This window comes from Ictidomys tridecemlineatus, chromosome 7, assembly GCF_052094955.1.
Source record: "Ictidomys tridecemlineatus isolate mIctTri1 chromosome 7, mIctTri1.hap1, whole genome shotgun sequence".
In the NCBI taxonomy this organism is placed as follows: domain Eukaryota; kingdom Metazoa; phylum Chordata; class Mammalia; order Rodentia; family Sciuridae; genus Ictidomys; species Ictidomys tridecemlineatus.
The window spans coordinates 197,494,930-197,516,419 of record NC_135483.1 but is presented as its reverse complement, the minus strand read 5'-3'; the positions used below and the strand labels follow the sequence as shown (position 1 = coordinate 197,516,419).

At 63.8% G+C, this 21,490-nt stretch overlaps 1 protein-coding gene across 1 annotated transcript; it reads right to left on the bottom strand.

Moving 5' to 3' along the window:
- Positions 1–10,546: 10,546 nt before the first annotated feature.
- LOC120883753 (uncharacterized) lies at positions 10,547–20,765 on the bottom strand. The gene is made up of 8 exons (XM_078018486.1): positions 20,551–20,765; positions 16,920–17,030; positions 15,911–16,719; positions 15,491–15,699; positions 15,233–15,349; positions 15,028–15,149; positions 12,306–13,646; positions 10,547–12,147 (listed from the first exon to the last, which is right to left on the bottom strand). Exons 1-5 carry the CDS (start codon positions 20,763–20,765, stop codon positions 15,317–15,319), a joined length of 1,377 nt encoding a protein of 458 aa, XP_077874612.1. The 3' UTR covers positions 10,547–12,147; positions 12,306–13,646; positions 15,028–15,149; positions 15,233–15,316.
- Positions 20,766–21,490: the final 725 nt, after the last annotated feature.

Genomic DNA, 21,490 nt, shown 5'->3' with positions numbered 1-21,490 from the left:
GAGGAGGGGAGTGGAGGAGAAGAGAGCGGAGGGGAGGAGGGGAGGTAAGGGAGGAGGGGAGGGACGGGGAGGAGGGAGGGAAGGGAGGAGGGGAGGGAAGGGGAGGAGGGGAGGGAAGGGGAGGAGGGGAGGGACGGGGAGGAGGGGAGGGAAGGGAGGAGGGGAGGGAAGGGGAGGAGGGGAGGGAAGGGGAGGAGGGGAGGGGAAGGGAGGAGGGGAGGGGAAGGGAGGAGGGGAGGGGAGGAGAGGTATAGGGGAGGAGGGGAGGGAGGGGGGAGGGAAGGGGAGGAGGGAGGGAAGGGGAGGAGGGGAGGAGAAGGGAGGAGGGGAGTGGAGGAGAGGAGACAGGAGGGGAGGAGGGAGGAGGGGAGGGAAGGGAGGAGGGGAGGGGAGGGGAGAAGGGAGGAGGGGAGGGAAAGGGGAGGAGGAGAGGGAAAGGGAGAGGAGGGGAGGAAAGGGGAGGAGGAGAGGGGAAGGGAGGGGAGGGGAGGAGGGAAGGGGAGGGAGAAAGAGAGGGGAAGGGAAGAGCGGAGGGGAGGGGAGGGGAGAAAGACAAATTGAGGGAGGTGGAGGGGGAGAGCCAGGAGAAGGGAGGAGGGTGGACAGGAGTGGGATAGGGCTGCCTTGAGCCAGAGAGTGGAGGCCACCTGTGGGCCAGGCAGAGCCGATGCCCAGCGCTGCTGACTCCAGGACATCCGGCAGGAGCCCCGTGCAGGTGCCTTGCCCCTGGGAGCAGCCCTCTGCTCTCCTCCAGAGAGACCTCCCTGGCCAGCGCCAGGCCGCGTGCCCTGAGGGGCTGAGGAGGGCTCTGGTGTGACCGTGGTTCCACCCCCTGGTTCGCCCTCTCTGTGGGCTCCGGGTGCACCAGGTCTGACTCGCCCAGGGTCCCCCGCACAGACCGTGCGACAGGACACCTCCTGTGTGTGTGCACGTCCACAGTCCTGGTGACTGGTGACTGCTCGTCCTCCGACAGCCCTGTGGGGTCATGGCCCTGGGAGTTTGGGGTCGGCTGCTGGCTCTGAGCCTGTGCCTGCTGCATGGGGGAACACAGGCTCCTACAGGAGGCCCTGAGAGCTGACGGTGGTGTCCAGCCCCTCTCCAGCCCCCGCCCTGTGCTCCCACAGGACCCATGAGTGGCCAGGGCACCTGCCACGGGGACACTCAGGCTCGAGTTTCTGCGTCTGTGGTTGGGGAGCCGCTGCCAGCGGGCTGGTTGGTGCCTCTTGGCCTGGTGGGTGGCATGTCTCCCTGGTGGCTGCCGGGTACCGGCGGCCGCCCTCATCCCAGGCTTCTTTCCTTCTGAGCCAGTGTCTTCTCTTGGTGGCAGGAGGGAGGTGGCACATCCTGGGTGCTGCTGATCCTTTGTGCTTAATCTGTCACAGACACTTCCTCGCCACGGCGTCTCTTGTCTGGGGATGTCTTTCAGCCTCTAGAAGTCCTTAAGAGGCAGGAGCTGAGTGCCAGTCAGCACCCTTCGCCCTCCGGGGTCGGGCATGCAGCAGGCACCCCCAAGGCTGCCAGCTGACCCTGAATGGTGTCCCCTCTGTGCCAGGAGACCCAGTGCCCATGGGAGCCTCTGGGCTCGGCTGCAACTTGGCAAACCCCGGCCAGCCGGGTGCTCCTGGCCACCCCTTCCCCTTCCTTTGTCCTCTGTCCCCGTGGTCATGGCCAGATACTCTGCTGGGCACCTGAGGAGGGGTCAGCAGAGACCCTGGCTGGCGACCCGGTCCCCCATTTTTATCTGCCCGACCCAACACCTAGTCAGCCAGAAAGGACCCCTGGGTCGTCAGGTCCAGGGCCAGCTCGGCCTGCTGGTTGGCAGCTGCAGGATGGCCCATCCCCAGCTCAGCAGCTTCCTGGTCCCTGGGATGCCGTAGCCCACCCAGACCCGGACACTGTGAGCGGCAGAAGCAGGGGCTGGCTACCTCCCTGCCCAGGTGGGTGTGCAGCCCTCCTTGCTGGGTGGGGTGGCCAGGCAGGCTCAGGACAGAGTGTCCACTGGGAGGCCACGCAGCGGGGCGGGGGTGGGCAGGTGGGTCTGCAGACTTGGGGACGAGGTGCTGGACGACATGTCATGTGGGGTTGGGTGTCTTCTCTCCCGTGTGGCCACTCCAGCGTCCTCAGCCTGCTGCTGCGGGGCATCCACAACCCACTGCAGAAGGGCCCAGGCACAGGCTCCCTCTGCACACACAGGCTCTCCCCAGACCTGGACCGGCCAGGCCCACAGGCTGGGGGCAGCAGATTTTTCCAAACTTCCTGGCTGAGCACCACCACCCTAAGGCTGCTGAGCTGGCCCAGCGCTGGGGGCTGTGTGGGGTCCGGCTGGCCGAGCCTGGTGCCTGCTGAGCGCCTGCGACGGGAGGGCTCCTCCCCATGGTTCTCCTCTGGGGGCTCCTGGCACCCCCACACCCACCTTCCGGGACGCTGCAGCTGCCTAAAACAATGTGCTGTTTCGTGGTCTACAGCAGCCTCCACGGGCCTCTGGGGGCTCTGTGCGGGTCACCGAGGTTCTCATAATGGCCTGGCCAGCTGGCCAGCTGGCCAGCCAGGGAAACAGGCCACGCAGAGGGCAGGGCCGCAGCTGGTGCTCTGGCCCTGCCCACCAGTGCTGAGGGACAGTGCCCACGTCCCCCAGATTCGGGCCGGAAGCCGGGTGCTTGCTCTGGTGAGTCTTCCTTCCTGGGGTCCCGATACTTAAGGGGCGTCGTTCACACTCTTTCTTTTCTCCCTCTGCCCCTCAACACCCTCCGCCTGAGCCCTGGGAGGGGCTGCGGGAATGATCCCTCCGCTAAGGGCCCACGGCGCTGCCTGCTTCGCGGTGCTGCCTGCTTCGTGGCGCTGCCTGCTTGTTTTAGTTTAAAGCCAGGGACACAGTATTCTTGCGGGTCAGCGACAATGTTGCATTCTGCAGGCAAACCCGGCTGCCGCTGTTGCTGCAAATTCCCAGGGGAGTTCAATAGTCTTTCCCTGGTTCTCGTATAAACTTCTAAGTTTTTGGTAAGTTTGGAATGTTATTTTTTTCTCCCAGCAAGTCCCTGTGCCCCTGGGTAAGGTGGTATCGTTCCAAGGCACAGCACCAAGGAAGGGTCTGGCCTGCTGGGAATTTTCGGTGTAGATGGGTGCGGGATGTGTCATGCTGTGGGCTTCCGTTGGGCAGGGAGGGGTCGACGGACCATCTTCATGGTGGGCCCAGCTCAGGAGGTGGCTTCGCACTGCTGTGACAGCCTCCCGCACAAACAGGCCATGGCTGCAGGCTGCAAGCCACATGGTGAACGTGGGCATCTGGGTGGCTGGCAGCTCAGGGCCATGAAGCTGGGTGCAGCCATGCTGGCCGCTGACATGCCTCTCGGAGTGGGGCTCTCCGAAATGCCCACACGTGCTGGCAGCCACATTGCCGAGGCATAGAGATGCGATATTCTGTTTCAAACAGTGGGTGCCAGACTCCTCCATGCAGCAGCAGCGAGACACGCTCCCCTGGGCACCGTGGGGGGGCCGACTCACTGTCAGCAGCTCCGTGGGTTCCAAGTTGCTCAGTTTCAGCAGAGCTGCTGTGTGCGTGGCTGGATTGGCTCCTGCCTGGGAGGGACGGTGCCAGGCTCCTCTTCCTGTCGCCGCCCTCAGAACACCTGGTCTTGCAGCGTCTGCCCCAGACTCAGCCCCTCCTCGCATCCACTCGTCCCTGCTCCTCCGGCTCTGGGTGGGAGGGTCTGCCGGTGTGCGTATTGCCAGAGTCTTGCTTTGCTCCCAGAGCTGCCTTTCAGACGAAATGAAATTGTGGTATTTGGAACCAACCCCTGGACCTGGTCCTGGGGAGCCTTTTCAGAGTTCTGGAAAGTCCTGGGTTTCTGAACGTCACAGGGAGAGGAGAGAAGGCTGCAGCCAGAGGTGGCTTTGTGTCCATGGGGCAGTGGACCAGGGCGGGGTGGCCGTGTGGAGCCGGGCATCTGCGCCCACCAGGGCCGTCCTGCAGTTCCAGGGAGAGCCAAGGGGCGGTGGCAGAATTCAGAGGGAGGAGCAACCAGGCTGTTGATCCCCTGGCAACTCGTCACGCAGCTTGGGTGAGGAGGGCCCCTCCCGCTGGGCCTCAGTTTCCCCACCTGTGCAGGGAAGGTGTTGGCACAGAGGTCTCTGTGCACCTCTGCTTCCCCAGCCTGGGCCCTGCTGTCTCCCTCCCGCCAGCTCTTTGGCTACCAGCCGTGCAATGAGTGATACTCACGTGCCCGGGGTCCAGCTGCCGAGGGGGCTGTGCCGCGTGGAGGGAGTCACTGCCCTCTCTGTTCCTTGGCACTGGGGCTGTAGTCTACCTCATAGCGGTCACTGCTTGCCCAGGGGGTTGGGGCTGTCCGCTGACATCCCAGCTCCGGGGCTGTACGCCCTGCTCTTGGCACTTGCTCTCTGCAGAGGCTGCGTCTGTAGGATGCGGGCGAGTGTTCACGTTCCCACACAGGCTCCTGCAGGAGGCTCTTCCTTCCCTGGGCCTCTTTCTTTCCTGTTGGTCTCAGGCACCGGCCCCTGCAGTGGGGACGGGAAGCATTTGGGGTGCTCCCAGAGAGCTAGAAGTGAGCTGCCCAGGACAGCAGAGCCAGGGCTGGCCCTGCCTGCGGGCGCAGGGCTTCCACCCACACCACAGGGGGAGCTCGGAGCCAGAGGGTCCCCAGGGGAGGGTCTCTGCTTCTAAAGGGAAAGTCCAGGTGACGCCTCTCAGAGGGTCGGACGAAGTACCCAGGCTCAAGAGGACTGTTAGAAGCTGATCGCTTATCAGGAAAAAGCAGCAACATTCAGGGGTGGACAGCGAGTCCAGTGTGAAGGGAAGAAGCAAGGCCAGTGGCCGCGTCCAGCGCCGAGGGTCAGTGCCCTCCCTGACGCCCAGGGTGTGTGGGCAGCCAGGGAAGCCCAACTCCGTTCAGGTAACTCGGGGAAGCTGAGCGAGAGGGGAAGGCTTGGTAGCACCCCCAGCAGATGGACGTGACCTTCGGAACGGCAGATGTTTAATACAGAGCCACAAAGACCTAAGTGACCCCTCCCTGCAGGACTGACCCAAGGCGGGAGACAGTGCTGGCAAACGGGAAGGCGGGTTTTCAAAATGACTCAAGTTGGAGGAGAGAAAAAAATGGACAAACACAGCGCCCCCCGGAGCAGGGCCTGGTCGGATCCCGACACTCACCGCCACAGAGAAGCAGAGAGAGTCCAGCCAGATTCCAGGAGAAAGGCCCGTCCGTCCACACGGAAGCAGGGAACTGAGAACCAAGATGGATGAACCCAAACGGGTGCAGACGAGCAGAGCCAGCCCCGGGCACCACACACTGCGGAGGACACACGGGCAGGGGCCTCCGCGTGGCCAGCGCAGGGGCTCACGAGGCTGGAAAGAGGACCCCACGGCTGCGCTGAGCAAGGGACGCCCACCAGGGGGCGCCCACCAGGGGACTCCAGGCCTCAGTTCTATAAAACAGGAAAGAAAAAATAGCATCAGCCTCACTGAGTTCTCAGAAAACAGAGGAGGGGAAAAAAAGCATTTAAACTTATTCTGAGGCCAGGACACTCCTGATACTAAACCTGACAAAGACAGACGGACAGACATCCTCACGAACACAAATGTGAAAGGCTCCCGGCGTCGCCCACCTGTGGGCCCAGCGACTCACAGGCTGAGGGGGGTCACAGGTTTGAGGCCAGTTTCAGCAACTTAGTGAAATAAAAAGGGCTGGGGACGTGGCTCAGAGGTACAGCTCCCTGGGTTCAATCCCTAGACTGTAAAAATAAAATAGATTAGGTTAGCTTTGAAAAAAAAAAAACAGATGTTTAAGAAAGAAATGAAAAACGTAGTCCAGGAATACACGGGAAGAAGAACGTGCCAGGGTCGGGGAGAGTCACCCCAGGAATGCAGGTGAGCTCCATGGTCAAGACCCATGGATTCAAGTCTTCACATGGGCACGAGGAAGGGGGAGAGGGCCCACAGCTGACAGCTCCTGACGCCTCTTCAGCTAAACAGACCAGCAGCAGGGGACTGCCCAGACTGGAAGAGCAGTGAGGGGCCTTCTGGGAACCCACAGCTTGCTCGGTGCCAGGTTGAGGGCTGTGCAGCCCGCCATCAGGAGGGACGGAGGCCTCTCACTCGTCCTGCAGGGCCCAGCCGGTGTCCAGGGCACACAGACACAGAAACCACACGTGCTGGAGGACAGGACCTAGGACCTTCCACGGGGAACCCCAAAACTCATCCTGCAGAACTCTTCCAGACATGAGGATCCCGTCTCAGAAGGTCACCGGACACAGGTCAGTGTCAACAGTCAGGGTGTCTCCACGTGCTAGTGGCCAAGATGGGACCAGCAAAATCTAGAATTTATCGCAGTGGTGTCTGCCGCAGTCTGGCTGGGCACAATTCAGGAGCCACTTGTCAAGAAACGAACTTTATTTTTAGAACACACACGCACACGCGTGCGTGCCACACCACACAGCTCTTCAGGAAGTCCCTCAGAGCCCAACTGCCACCACCGGCTTCCCACCAGCCTCTCAACCCCCACTCCTCCCGCTCTTGAGGCCGATTGGCTGGGTCGTGTGGGCGGAGCCAAAAGAGCCCCCAATAAGCAGCTCCGTGGTCTGAAAGGGCGGGGAAACAGCCCAATGAGCATCACCGCAGAGGAGCCAATCAGCTGGCAGCTAGAAGTTTGCTGGGGCCGCTGTGAGCCAATCAGCTGGAAGTTTGCTGGGGCCCCTTCTGCTGTGGTTCTCAACAGGTGTCAACATGTAGAACACTTAGGAATGGGTCTAAGTGTGTTATCACAGGTGATAGCACAGACCTAGGACACGCAGCTGAGTGACGGACAGATGGAAAGCGGGAGGTCACCCAGTCACGGGTGCCAGGTCCAGATCGTGGCTTGGAACCTCAAAGAAACCCCCGAGTCACTTTGTAGGAGTTGGCTCAATCCCAACAGTGCAGGAGCCCAGAGAGCCACAGCTGGAGACAGAGAGGTGAGGAGGCCGTGGTCCAGGGGCCCGAGCATGGCCTGGCCCCTCGCGGATCAGCATGCAGAGTGAGCCCTGCCAGGAGCCACACCCGGGCACTGTCCTCCCGGGGAGGGGCCCACACACCCTCACTGCAGTGCCCGCCATGGGTGGCCCCAGGCCTCCATCTGGGGCCACCTCGGGCAGTGGGGCCGGGAGAGCAGGGGAACAGGTGGGGGACGGCGGCCCTTTCTCCCACTCACCGGGGCCAGCACTGCCCTCAGCGGCCACTTGCTTGTGGCTGCCTGCAAAATAAAATGCTGGGGACTGAGTTCTCGTGCCAACACCAGAGCAGCGACAGAGGAGAGGAGGAAGGGATGGACTTGCCTTCGTTAAACCGGTCAGTGTTGGGCGCAGTGTCCCACTCCTGTACTCGCACAGCTCGGGGCTGAGTCAGGAGGATTGCAAGTCCAAGGACAGCCTCAGCCATTTGGTGAGGCCCTGAACAACTTAGCAGGACCCTGTCTGGAAATGGGCTGGGATGTGGGTCCGTGGTGAAGCAGCCCTGGGTTAAATCCCTGGAACCAAGAAATGAACCACGAAGGAGGACACAGGAGAAGGGAGGAACTGCCCGTGTCGGCAGGCCGGGGACCAGCCGCTGAAAGCACAGGGCAGGGGCGTCCCCTCCCCCAGACAGCTGGGCTCACAGACGCTCCCCGGGGCAGGGGAGGCGGAGCAGCCGGCCGCTGGAGGGCCCGCACGTCCTCTGGAGACCAAGGCCAGCCTTCGCCTGCCTGGGCAGCCCACGAGAGGCCAAGCACAGTCCTTTGAGAGCGCACTTAGAGCAGCTTTGCTGAGGACAGGTCAACTAGAGGGCACTGGCTGGGCAGAGATGGCCCCCACAGAGGGCAGCTGGTGGGGAGGCACACCTTGGAAGCCCTGAGGCAGCATCGGGGAGAGGAGGCGGGCTCTGCCCTGTCCAGTAACTCTTCTCACAGAGCCCAGGAGGAGCAGAGCTGACCGTGGTGAGGAAGCGGAGGGCTTGTGGGTGGGCACTGACCGCAGCTGCTGCAGAGGACTTTCCGGAGCCTGGATGGGGTGGCCGCAACGTGGCGCCTTCCTGGGGGGCGGCACGGGGCTCCTGGACTCCGGTGGGCGTCCACCCTGCATAAGGCTGACTTCCAGAGTCGTGGAACGAGGCCATCTGCACGTCCCTGGTGTCCTGCCGTGGGGTTGGTCACGCAGGCACCCTCGAGGGCGGGCTTCATGCCAGTCCTGGCCCAGCGAGCAGACCCCAGAGCCAGGGTCAGCTGCGGCTGTGCGCCTGCTCCCGGTTTGGGCTTGCGGAGCTGTGGCTCTCGTCTCCAGGCAGATTCGGTGACCAGACAGGCGGCTGTGTCCCCAGGAAGTCCCCGGGGCTCCTCCCGCCTCTCACATTCATGGTCCAGGTGGTGAAGAGGGCACCCAGACCACCCGGCCCTCCGTCTTCGGCAAGACCCAGTCTTTTCGTTTGTCTAGACTGGGCTCTTTAGTTTGGTACCGGGGATTGGATCCAGGGTGCCTAACCATTGGGCTACATCTCCAGCCCATTTTAGTTTTTGCTTTGAGAGGAAGTCTCACTAAACTACTGAGGCTGACCTCCAACCTGAGATCCTCCTGCCTCAGCCTCTCGGGTTTCTGGGCTCACAGGTGTGCACCCCCAGGCCTGGCTGTAGGAGGAAGTCTTGACCGGGTCCAGGGTGAGATGTGCCCATTACTGGGTGGACCACCAACAGTCACACCTGGACTGAAGGACGGCAGGAGGAGGGTCTGGAAGTGGCCCCAGTCAGCAGGACAGAGAAGCCCTGGCGGCCCTCCCCTTGGGGAACATACCTCCAGGCTGCACTGTGTGGGTGTGGCCCAGGGCCAGCCTGACCCCCTTGAAGGCAGGGAAGTGCCCTGATGCCTGAGGTCAGCACCTGGCAGGCTCATCCTGGGCTGCAGAGCTGACCCGTGGTGACCCCTGGCCGGGCGGCTGCTCACTCCTACCAGCCACTGGGGAGCGTGACAGTGGCACAGGGGTGCAGTGGCCACCTTCTGCTGGGCCCCTCGAGGTGCCCAGCAGTCCTGGTGGCAGAGATGCAGGGGCAGGACGGCCCAGCCAGCAGGAACCCCGTGGCCTGCCGCAGGAGCCAGTTCTGCTGTCCTCCGGCTCTCGGTCTTGCTAAGATCCTCTGCCCAACCTCTTCACCTCGGGCCCCGGAGAGGAGACGTGGGACTTCCCTGGACGGGGAGCTGGTGGCCGGGCGGTGCGGGCCTCAGAGCCTGGGAGGCAGAGGGCCTGGGAGGCAGAGGGGCACTGAGGCTGGAGGAGGACCCCTCGGGCTTGCGGAGACATCTTGGAGCGCCTGGCCCTGGCCAGGGGACCGGCCGGCTGGGGGCCTCCCGGGAGCAGGGCCTCAGAGGTGTCTGTCCAGGGAGCCCCTCCCCCACGGGCTCTTGTCACGAGAGGAGGCCCAGGGCCCAGGCACAAAGCCGCCTCTGTCCTAGAGATAAGTCCCAGGGCTGCCTCTGTTGTGCGGCCAGAGAGCAAAAATAGACCCAGAAGGGGCCGGGTGGGGCAGGCCAGCCTGCTGCCTGCCCCGGCCTTGAGCGGACATGCAGGTGGGGTCACCAGCCCGGCTGGCCCTACCCCCAAGCTGGGCTCCCCCTCGGGAGGCAGAAGGACCCGTCTGCATGTCCGTCCTCCCTGGAGTCCCGGGTGTGGCCACGGCCAGGGCTGGACCCTGAGGCTGCTGGCGAAGGCCCAGCTCCAGAGCCCCAGCACCCTTCGGAGCACTGCTGCTCCTGCCAGGGCTGTCACCCCCAGGCTTCCGAGGACACCCAGGGTCCCAGGCCACGCAGGCGGTGGGCCACGGCACCCGGAGCAGGGAGTGTGCTGCCGTCTCCGGGGCCAACCTGGGACATGCTGGCCACTTGGCCTAGGTCTGTCCACTCCCAGAATATCACGCCCTCAGTGAGGAACTCCTCTGGACACCTGAAGGCGGAGTCCACCTGCCCAACACTGCAGGAGGGGCACAGGGGCTCAGGACCGCTTCCCTGGGCACAGGGCTGCCTTGGAGGCGGAGGTGAATGGTCCAGGGGGTGAGACTCCAGCGAGCCCAGGCCCTGCCTGGAGGCCCAGGGAGAGGCCAAGCGCTCTGACCGCAGTGTGCCATGGCAGCCCTGCGAGAGTCAGGCCTGGGACAGCAGAGCTGGTCCTCCTGACCAGGAGGGCAGAGGGGTCAAGGGCGCACCGACGGGGCCCAGACGCGGTGGAAGCCAGGGCTATGCTCAGCCGCCCGCCCAGATGGGCTTTGGGGAAGCAGGGGCCCAATACGGGTGGCCGCTCACATGCTGGGCCCCCCCAGATCCCCAGGCCCTGCCTCAAGCCCTGGGACACCAGTGTGGAGCCAGGTGAGGGCCCCCAGGTCCCCAAGGGGGTGCAGCATGGCCTCTGCCTCCACCTGGCAGGGCGGGGGGCTGGACGGGGGTTGGCGGGAGCCCCCAGCTGGGCTGCGCTACCCGGCGGCTTTCCCCGCGGCCCGCCCGACGTGTGTGTGCCCCCCTTCTCCCTGGCACGGCTCGGAGGTGGATGTAAAGAAAATTATGATCTTTTAAAATAGATTCACAGGGAGGTGACGGAGGGAGGGAGAGGCCAGGTGGGCCCTGGGCGCTCGCGGCGGCTGGCCGTACCTCTGTGCCAGCCCCAGGGTGCCCTTACGGTGCCCCACCTGTTCTAGGCTCCTCAGACCAAGGGCTGCGTGGCTGACCGGCCTTTGCGGTGGTCCGTGAGTGTGGAGGCGTGAGCTGGAGAGGTGTGTGGCAAGGGACAGGGACGCCTTGCCCGTGGCCCGCTGACCAGCCAGTCCCCGCGGCAGGAGTGGAGGTGGCTGGCAGGAGGTGCGCTGGGGGCCTGGGCGGCACCAGAGTGCCTGCCAAGAGTTAGCCAACCCCAGCCGGACCCTGCCTCGCGGCTCCTCCAACACACGCCCGGAGACCCAGGGAACCTCCTGATGAGTGTGGCCAGAGGAGCTGGCCCCGCTGCAGGCCCGCGCAGCCAGACCCTGACTTAAACTTCGTGCTTCACAACATCATTCAGGGGCCGGCGGCAGGCTGGACGCGTGGCGGTGGCCCCTGTGGAGGGTGCTGTGGCAGGGTGGGTTTTCCTGCCTGGAGGTGGCCCTGCCTCTTGTGGTCTCTGAGCCGTGACCTCAGCTGGAGATGCTGCAGGGCCTGCTGAGAGCCCCTCACCCCCTGCAAGATGGCTTTTCGGCCCAGAGTGGTGGCCTCCTGTCTGGCACTTGTGCCTCCAGGAGGCAGCTGGCCAGCCAGACCAGTCCCGAGGGTGGCTTCTAACTGAGTGGTCAGAGATTTTTCCTGTGCAAATGGCAGATGTCTCTCTCAAAACTTGAAATAGGACAGTTGATTGCTCCATAGAATTGGAAAATGTAAGGGGCAGATGATGAGCTTCAGGCACAGCTGGATCCAGGAGGTTTAGACTGTACAATCTCAAAGGTCACGCGAATCTCTCTCTCTCTCCTCTGCTTTCCTGTGTAGTTTTATTTGGCTTCCACTCCAGGGGGACATAGGTGGTCATGGACACTCCAGGCACAGAGCTACTACTCTTGGCTTCCTATAAACTTGTGTCTCCCCCTGGACGCAGATGAGCTGGCTTGGGCCATGGTGCCCACTTCACAGTCGGGGTGGCTGGCTTGGGAGGGGTCCTTTGGGAGGAAACAGAGAGTCGATCGATACCTAAGAAAGAGGGTGGATGAGGGGTGGGCAGAGCCATGCTTACTGCTACCTGTGGCCTCTCTGGGCGGCCAGGGAGCATCCCCTGGAGGAAAAGCGTCTCTAAACATAGAAGCCCTCGTGGGAGCGCAGGGTCTCCAGGCGCCGACCTCTTTCTTCCCTCTGAGAGAGGCTGCGGCGGCCAGGACCCGCCTCCCGAGCCCTGTCAAGCTTCAAAGAGCCACGTCCACCTCTCCAGCTTTCAGCTTCCAGAAATAGGATCAGAAGGAAGCTGCGTGGTTCCAGGGATGCGCGGCACCTTCCTGGGCCCGAGTCAGGCTCTGTCACGGCCAGCGGCGGAGGCACACTGAAGGGCTTGAGTGTCCTCAAAAGCTCTTTTCTTTTCATTTTATTTGAAATTCAGCCATGAGAACTGCTCCTGTCTTGCTCATCTGTACACTGTGAGGGTGAGAAATGACCAGGCTGGGGTGCAGGACAGCTTGGAGTTGGAGAATCAGGACCATGGACCCAATGCCAGCTCAGCCAAGCTGCTGTGTGTCTTTGGGCAAGTGACATCCCCTCTCTGGGCTCCAGTTTGAGCTTTATGAAGACCATACCTTGCATCTCCTCATAGTGGGTCACCATCATGATTCTGGGCCAGGAGAGGGCTGCATGTCCTTCACACCAGATGCTTCTAGGCTCCCGCAGCAAGATGTCAGCTCCAACTCTTGGATCAAATGGAACATTTGCTTCATGATCACTTCCAACAGCCCACCTCCCAGATCCCAGGTCCCAGGGTGGGAACAGAGAAGGGGTTTCTAACAGGCAGGGGCCTGAGCACCCAGGACACAGAGTTGCTTGGCCAGCAGAGCCCTGCAGCCGTGGTCAGAGAGCCAGCTGGGGGAGACGGTCAGGGTGGGGCCAGCTGTCGGGACGCAGGGCTGGGGCAGGGGGCAGTTCTGAGGAGACCCCTGGGCAGCCCAGATGCCAAGGGCAGAGGACCCGGGAGGGCAGGGAACGAGGCAGGAGTGAGGGCGGGGGCGGGGCCGGTGCAGCCGCATCCTGGGGGAAGAGGCTCCCGCCCGACTGCCCGAGGCTGTGACCGAGGGGAGGTGGGGACCGGACCCTTGAGCCCAGCCCAGGGTGGGCTTTGGAGGCCCCTGCAGCTGGGGCGGAGAGTCTCAGGAGGCTGTGCCTCCCGGGGCAGGCAGTCGGCTGTGATGGCTTTGGTCTCTGCAGAGCTGAGGACCATGCACCAAAGAGGTCGGTGCTCCTCCGAGGCCAGGGCCTGCGGTGTAGGTGATGGCCCGGGGCTCTGCCTCGGCTGATGCCGTCAGCTGCTCTGTGTGGCACTGGGCGGGGACACAGGGCACCAGACAGGCACCTGCCGCTTAGGGCTGAGTCTCAGCAGCAAGGCGTCCCTGGACTCACCTGGCTGGTGGATGGGATTCGGGGCTAAGGGCCAAAGAGTTGCTGACGTGAGGTCTCAGATGCGCAGCGCCCGCACGTCACCACTGAGTGGTCCCCAGACACGGTTCTGATGCCCTCCTCCCTGTCAAATCTGACCTCCAGACCACGTGACAGGTCCTGGGCCAAGACTCTCCTGGCCAGTGTCTCTGAGATTACGCCCCCCTCCCAAATCAGGGGTGGCACCGTCCCCCAACAGAAGGGCCTGAGCAGGGACAGGCAGGTGTCACCCTTCCCAGATGGGAACGGTCTCCTGCTCCTGCCTTAGCACGGGCTGTGAGGGCTCAGGGTGGAGGGTCCGCGCCTCTCCTACGGTTCCGGGGAATGTTCCTTCGCGTGTGCGGAGACGCAGCGTTGGAAGGAGATTCCCGTGCAGCCTGGAGGGGGAGCTCAGTGGTCACCAGGAGACAGAAGAAAAGCTGCCTCAGCAGGAGGAGCGCTGCAAGGTCCCAAATCAGATCAGACACCGCGGGGGGTCAGCAGATGGCCGTCTGCAGAGTGAGTTAGGTTAAAATCAATTTCTATTAAGGCTTTGGCTAATTTGGTTGGCAATTTCTTTCAGCTTGAACGGGTGTGCAAGACCTAGAGGGCCTCCTGGCTGGAGGCCTGGAAGGACCCGGAAGTGATGTCCCTGCCCCCCGGTAGCCACGGGGCAGGACTCACAAGTCCCTGAGACAGTGTCTGTTCCCATCCTCTGGTCCTGATTGAAGGCCTGAGAACCTGCTGTGGACAGGCCCATGGAGTATGGACCCTCTGGTCCTTGGCCTCCCTCAGGGGGAGGCTCCTACTCAATGTGCGTGAGCAGAGGCTCAGAGAGGGTCAGTGACTTGCCACCAGCCACACGGTTTCAGCATCTGTCCCCAATGCTGGGTCCACATCCAAATCCTGACACTTGTCAATGGGACCTTACTTGGTGTCTGCAGAGGTGATTCAGATATCAAGATAGGATCACCCTGGACTGAAGGTGGACCCCCATCCAATGACTCGGGTCACAAGAGGAAGGAGAGATGCTGCAAGACCAGGAGGCGCGAGGGGCTGGGGGATCCCGGGGAAGACAGGCAGAGGCCAGGCAGGGAGGAAAAGGACCTCCTCGGAGCCCGGGGCCAGCGGCACTCCACATCATGGCCATGCCGGCTCAGCACGCCTCTGCCAGTGACCGGGCAAGAGGAGGAGAGCAGGGGCAGGGCCTCACGTCCCAGGGTCCCTCAGAGCTCCCGGCTGTGACCCAGGCTGTCCGGAAAGACATGAGCCCTGACTCCAGCACCTCGGCCTGCGCTGGGGCTCTGGTGCCCTTCTGCCCACTCCAGGTCCAGCCCGACCAGGCAGGCCGTGGCAGCCCCTTCTATTCTGTGAGGGCAGCACCAGCATCCCCAAAGGGACAGGGGCCTCTGAGGGTGACATTGCACTACCAGGGTACACAGAGCCCAGGCCGTGGGCCCAGCCCCCACTATTGGTGCCCCCTCAAGCTGCCCCACTGCCCCTGTTTCTGTGGGTTCTAGGCCAGGGTCCCCGGGGGGCCTGCAGGCTGCCACCCACTCTCAAGCCAGGCCCAGGCCCTTCCAGGAAGTCTTCCCTGTCCCAGGCGCCCTGTACCCAGCTCCCAGCCCCAGGCCCCGCCGAGAGCCCCCCTCCCTCCCTGTGCGCCTTCCTCCGCCAACGTCAGGGACCTCCTATTCCTCGGGACCCAGCAGTGCACCAGGAGCTGGCCTGGAGAGCGCCCCGGGTGGATGTGGCCAGGGCGGGGCACAAAGCGAATGTCCTCCACGAGATCGAGGACACCATGGGATGTGCACCCTCCTGAGCTCGGGCCAGTGACCACACCAGGCCTGGTCCTCCCGACTGGGGACAGTCAGGGCTGGCGGGGCCCCTCACCGTGCTGGGGGGCCGAGACCCTACGCCTTCTGGGTGCCTCCTGCGCAGTCTGCGGTGCCTGACCGGGAGCTGAGAACCAGCAGCCACTCGGGTCATCTGACTCATCCAAGTGCTGTTAGCTGCTAATTATAATGAAATCTTTGATGAGCTGTTTCTTATCTTCTTAATTAAAATAATTATGATTAATGGAGTGGATGGCACTCACTCGGACGGTCTGGGAATGCGCTGTGGTGGCCAGACTGGGTTCCCAAGAGCTGGGCCCACTGTCATGGCTACAGGGAGTTTCGGGTCACCCGCAGGCACTCGGAGCTGGTCCACGGCCCTGAGGAAGGGAGGGGTGGAGGAGACTGCCTGGGGCCTACAGGGATCATCTGCTCAGCAGCCTGGGGCTTCAGACCAGGGCTCTGATCCAGACAGGAAGTGTGAGGAGGGGCTCTGGCAGGGGACAGTAGAGGACACCCACCTCTGCCTCGGGCGCGTGGCTGTGCCCCTGGGCCTTGCACATGTGGGTCTCAGCCCTTAGTGACTGGACACATGTGACCACACAGTGCTCCCAGTTTGCAAAGCCCTGGCTGAAACGTGTCTTTACAAGGTCCTCCTCCTGCGGCAGGGCCACTGTCCCTTCCCACAGTGCTGGGCTGCTGCTTAGGGTGGCCAGTCCTGGAGGTGGGGCTGGCTCCCCAGGGGCCATGAGCTGGTCAGCAAGAGCACAGAGCCGGGCCTTCCCAGGCCACCACCCCGACCCTGGCCTTGCAGAGCGGGGAACACCCACTGAGGCCTGAGCCTCCCTCTGAGAGAGAAGGGTGGGCGGCCTGAGTGGGCTTCATGAGGTCATGGAGCCCAGCTGGAGAGCCCCAGACACAGGAAGCAAAGGTCCACCTACCCCTCTGCCTCTCGGGTCCCTCCCAAGAGCAGCCCTCTGAGTCACCGTCTGGGGCCAGCTGACCCTCTGAGGCTGAGGTTTGTTGAATCACTCCACCACAGAGACTCTGGCGAGCCGGGGCCCTCTCCTCTGGGCGCTGGCTGGCCACAGCCCTGCTGGTCTTCAGGGTCCAGCGGCCAGCCCCTTGGCCTCTCCCGGCCCTCGGCGGGGGTGGGGGTGGGGGTGGGCGGGGCTGGGGGCTGGTGCTCACCACACTTTTCAGGGGACAGGGGTGCAGCGAGGTGCTGCTGGGACCTGCTCTGGGCCTCAGGATCCTGTGGCCAGCCCCATCCCCCGTGCTCACGGTGGACAGGCGGGCAGGAACGGGGCCCAGCGCGGTGGCCGGAACGGTGGCCTCTGGAGCCAAGGCTCCGCTCCAGCCCCGCCCGGGGCGCACCTGCGGGCCGTCCCTCTCCGCCTCCTCTCCGCGGAGCGCCTTCGGGCAGAGGCCGGGGTCTCCGAACGTTCTCAGGAGCCGGCCACTTCCCCCACTAGGCCGACTCTCCCAGGGGACCCCCGTACTCGCCCGAGGGCACAGGGCAGTGGGGAGGGGTGTCTTCTGATTGGCCAGCCTGGGGCAGAATGATTGACAGGCGGGCCCGCCCCTTCCCGCCCAGCGCGCTGGGTCCGGGGGCGAGGTCCGGGGCGCGGGGCGTGGGGCGCGTTTCCAGGGTGAGGCCCTGGGCCCCGCCAACCCGCGCAGGGGACGCGGCCTCCTTCTCTTGCCCCCGCAGGGCCCTCCCCACCTGGCGGGTCGGAGGGCGACGACCCTTCACCGCTGCAAGCTGTCCGAGTCTGAGCCTCGGGAGGCAGATGCCAGAGGACCCGGGAGTCCGAGGCCGGTGCGCCAGCGGCGGGGGAGGCCGAGGAGGAGGGCCGCGGGCAGCTGGAGGCCGCGGAAACAAGAGTCCTTCTCACCCCGGACCCGCCTCTCTGGCTGGGCCTCAACTCGCACAGTAGATGCATTTACTGGGCGGCACAGTAATGGGCCCAGCCCGCCCGCAGGTCAGGGGGGCGAGCAGGACCCGCAGCTCGCCGGTTCCTGGCAGGGAGCTGGTTGCCTTTCAGACCTGGGGGCAGCCTGCAGTCACAGAGTTGGGATCACAGGCAGTGAGTCCTGCTGGCCACCTCGGGGGCTTGCATTCCTGAGTCCTCCTATGTGAGGACATATCCATCCCCCCCCCAGACTGGGTCACAGTCCGTGAGACCCGGGACAGAGACACCACTGAGCTGGGCCTGGGCTTAGGACCGGGGAGCTCTGAGACAGCACTAAAGTGTGGCTCCTTGTGACCCAGAAGAGTCACAGACAATGTGTGCATGTGGCTCTGGCATCCCACTTGCACGTGGGACCTGGCTCTGCCCTTGCTGGTTGACCCACGTTCCTCTGTCCTCTGCCCTTAGCTGGGAATCGTGGCAGCATGGCCTGGGTGGTGTGGAGGACAAATGGCAAGTCCGTGGACAGTTCCACTCAGACTCAGGGCAGTGAAGCCTCGTAGCCCACTCCCTGGACACTGACCTGGGCCAGGCAGGGAGGGGTGGCAGCTGGTCTTTTCCCAGATAAGTCCAGAGACTTTGGAGACAAGCCCTGGGTGTTGTGCTCCAGGGTCACTCCCCCCACCGGGTGGGAGTAGGTGGCCATGGACGGCAGCTAGGGATGGAAATAGAATGGGGATGCTGTCCTTGGGGGTCCTTCTGAGGTGGGGGTAGGTAGCAGGAGCCCTGAGGACAGGCAGAGCCCTGCATTGTGGCTCCTGGTCCATCCCAGGGAAGCGCCCAGGGGTGGCCGGTGGTGGGACCAAGATGGCTTTCCTCCTCCTCTGCCCCAGAAGCTGGAGCAGGGCTGGCCCAGGTCCAAGCTTGGCACCAGCAGCCCTGCCCAGCAGCGCTCCTGGGGGCTTCTCACTGCCACAGAGAGCGGCGTGGCTTACAGGGTCACCGGCCCATCCTGTGGGCGCTGAGCCCAGGCTCCCTGGTGGGGGACCGACCCCTTCTAACAGGCCCGAGGAGGCGTGCCGAGGGCAGCGTCAGACATCAGGTTCTGGGGAGAATGGGCTAGGGTCCATCTCCCCGCTGCAGACAGGCCTGCTGTGGCGCTGCTAGACGCACAGCTTCCCCAGGTGCGCTGGTGCCTGGGCTGAGTCTGCACAGATGCACAGAGCTGCACGAGGGTGGGGGGGCGACCCCCAGGTGTCCATCGGCCCAGGCAGCTCCTGCGCCTTCTCCATCTGCTCCTTAGTCTTCAGAGCCCCTCCCGCCCCCCAGCGCTCCAGGACATGGACTCCCAGGTGGGTCCCTCTCCTCTGTGCTCCAGGGCAGCTCTCCTCCTGAGTCAGCAACACACCTCTGCCCTCATTGACGCCAACCAGACAATGAAACCACATGGGATGGTTGAAGCTTCTAGAAGCTTTTACACCAGAATACAAACAAGTGAGCTGAACCCCTGATCAGTCTTGGCCTGAGGTCACGGAGCCGCATGGGGCTAGGGCAAGGGAGGAGGGCCCAGGGGAAGGCCGAGGGGAGCCAGAGGCCTTCCTGCCTCTACCTCTGGCTGCTGCGACCCGCAGCCCACCCAGCCCAGCTGCAGTGCCCCCACTTCAGGCAGCTGTCCAGGGCTCCTCTGCCTCCTGCCTTGTGGTATTGCTCCTCCTGCTGTCCCCATCTCCAGTCTCATGGAGCCACGCTTCTGTGGCTGTCCACAGGGGGAGCAGCTGTTCTATCGTGGCCTTCCAGCACGGGCCAGTAGATCAGGGGAGGGCTCTGTTGGAAGTGGCATGGGACAGTCCCTGTCCCGTGGGTTGTGGTGCATGGCTGAGGGCAGGTGGCCACCTCCACCCTCCCTCACGTCCACTCTGGCAGTCCTGGGTTCTTGCTTATGCTGGGCTGGCACCTCCCTGAGGTCAGCATTAGCGGGAGGCCCCACCCATGGTCAAACAGGAGCCTGCAAGCCCGCAGTCTTCCCGCCCTGACTGTCACCTACCGGGAAGCATGTGGTCAGGAAGTCCCGTGGATGGTCCTGAAGGAGGCCCGGGAGAAGTCGTGAGACCATCCCTGGGAAGAGCACTCCAGGGAACGGGAACAGTGAGAGCCAAGGGCACACTGTGGCTGGAGCCCAGGGACCAGGGAGGGAAGAGAGGATCCCTGCAGCCAGGCCTCAATGGCCACTGTGAAGGTGACAGCTTCGATCCTGAGCTCTGGCAGGACTGGGGGCGCAGAGAGGCCTTCCGGTCCTCTGTCCTGCTGGCTGCCACTCAGAACAGACGCAGGTCTACACTGCAGGCCACTGAGGAGGCTCCAGGATGGTGGGATTCCGGGTGCATCCTGAGGCTGAGCCAAAGGTGCTGGTGGGCTGGGTGAGCCCAGGGGAGTCCAGACACGGGGCTGGAGCTGCAGGACAGCTGACCGTGTACTGGACAGGAAGAGGGGCTTGGGCCAAGTTTAGGGTAGGGGTCCTGGGGAATGTGCTGACAGAGTTGGTTCCTGAAGGGTGAGTCCTGTGGGGAGATGACCCCCCTGCAGAGGAGGGATGGAGCCCGAGGGTCCCAGCCTGCCTGAGCCGGTCTTTTCTTGAGAGCCACTGTCCCCTGGCCTGGGGGCAGCCGGGCAGCTGGCTAGTGTGCAGGGGCTGAGGTAGACAGACAGAGCGAGACTTCGCTCCTTGGCTGAAGTGTGTGCACATGTGTGAGCGCACCCATGTATTCGGGTGCATGCGAGCACCTACGTGCATGCACACCCATGGCACACGTGTGTGCTTGCACATGTGTGCATGCCGGTGTGACTGTTGTGAGCCATGTGGAGGCCGGCTGCAGCACTGGTCTGAGCCCAGCTCACACTCCCTCCAGGCTGACCTCCTCCTCCCGAGGGCCCTGTGGTGGTGAGGTCTGCTGGAGGCCTCAGCCTGACGGTGCGCACAGGGACCAATCCTGGAGACTCGGGAGCTGCACACACCACCTGAGACGCCCGGGCCGCTGTGCTGTTGGTCTCCCAACAGTGCCCCATCTGTGCGAGCCCGTGGTCATGACTACCTGCAGGTCTGCAGTCCCTCCCACAGCCCGCGTGTCCAGCTGCTCACAGGATCTCCAGTTCCACCGACAGCCGGACACAGCTCCTCGAGCGGCACTGGCAGTGCAGAGCCCTGGGCGGGGCTCCAAAGAAGATCTTACAAATGTCTGCTCAGCAGCTGAGAAGCGGCTCCACGTCACGGAAGGCCAATCATCTGGTGTCACAGGGTGCCACTTCAGACCCAGGAGGGTGACTACGTAGGAAGAGGGCCATAGCAGGCGTTGGACGACTTGGAGACGCACCTGCTAGGGTGCTGACGGAAGCACAGACGTTCAGAAGGAAAGATAAGGACGTATTCTCTCTCCCATCGGGGGCACGGGGAGGCGGGCAGCCAGGTGGGCATGGCCAGGGAGCGGGCGTGTCCACGAAGAATAGGAGAGACCCTTGGTGCTGAGGCTGGACCTGCTGAGCTCCCACGGGCCAGACCTCCAGGGCCTGTCCCCACAGCAGCTCAGGCCCCGGTCGCGTGGACACCTCTGGGCAGGAGGGACACCGGTGCCCGCACTTGGCACTCTCAGGGGAAATGCAACCAGGGAGGATACTGGAGGGAGGAGGTCTCGGGAGGGAGAGGCAGAGAGATGCTCGCAGCTGGTAGGAACTGGGGCCTCTCTTCCTCGGACTCCCGTCGAGCCCTCCACACGCGGCTGCAGACTCTGAGGAGCCGGGAGGCTGCCAGGTCCTGCAGCTCCTGGGCCCTGTGCGGGTGGGGGAGTGTCTCAGACGCCTGTCTCAGGTGCCCTGAGCCGCCCACACCCATGTTCACAGAACCCCACCCTGACCCCAGCTTCCAGCTGTGGGGCTCAGAGCCTGGCTGTGGGACCACGGCTGCCCGCCCTGCCCACCTCGCCGCAGCTGTGGGTGGATGCCCTCAGATCCTGCAGCCTCGTGGGGAGAGTGGCAGCCCCTCCCCGACAGACAGCAGGCTTCAGCTGGGTCCCTGAAGGGCAGGAACAATGGCAGGTGCCACCGCCCCCTGGCCTGTCACTGGGAACCAGCCGCCTCCTGTCAGCAGCCCTTCAGGCCTGGGGACAGCCAGACCTGCCAGAGCTGCAGCCCCTAGCCCAGCACCACCCAGGCCCCGCTCTCAGCCAGCAGCCTCTGGGCCCTCCGGCTCCGGGGTCTGGCCGGGCCAGGCCCTGCTGGACATGGGCCTGAGGCCAGACCGAGGGAGAGCCTGGGGAGGCAGGAAAGGGAATGGCTGCCGTGTGTGTCGGGGGCGTGGGCAGCTCCCCGGGGAGGCACAGAGACAGACCAGGGATGGTGTCCCCTGGAGGGCAGAGGTGCTGACCGGAGGCCCCAGTGAGCACCAGGAGGGAGGAAGGTATGGAGCAGGCCAGTCCCAGGGACCTTCCTGGGGACCATGGGGCTTGGATAGGTGCCACCAGCAAGGGTGCATCCCTGGGCTCTGGGCTGGGCACAGCCCCACTGCAGGGGGCTCAGGGCTGGGGAGTGAGGGGTGGGAGGTCCACACTGGCACACAAG

Coding starts and splice junctions, on each gene's coding strand:
- LOC120883753 (XM_078018486.1), bottom strand. CDS start 20,765: ATGGGTGTGGGCGGCTCAGGGCACCTGAGACAGGCGTCTGAGACACTC. Junction 16,720..16,919: donor GCCCATTACTGTGCCGCCCA/GTAAATGCATCT, acceptor GCAGCGGTGAAG/GGTCGTCGCCCTCCGACCCG. Junction 15,350..15,490: donor GCCACGCGCCCGAGGCAGAG/GTGGGTGTCCTC, acceptor TCCCTTCCTCAG/GGCCGTGGACCAGCTCCGAG.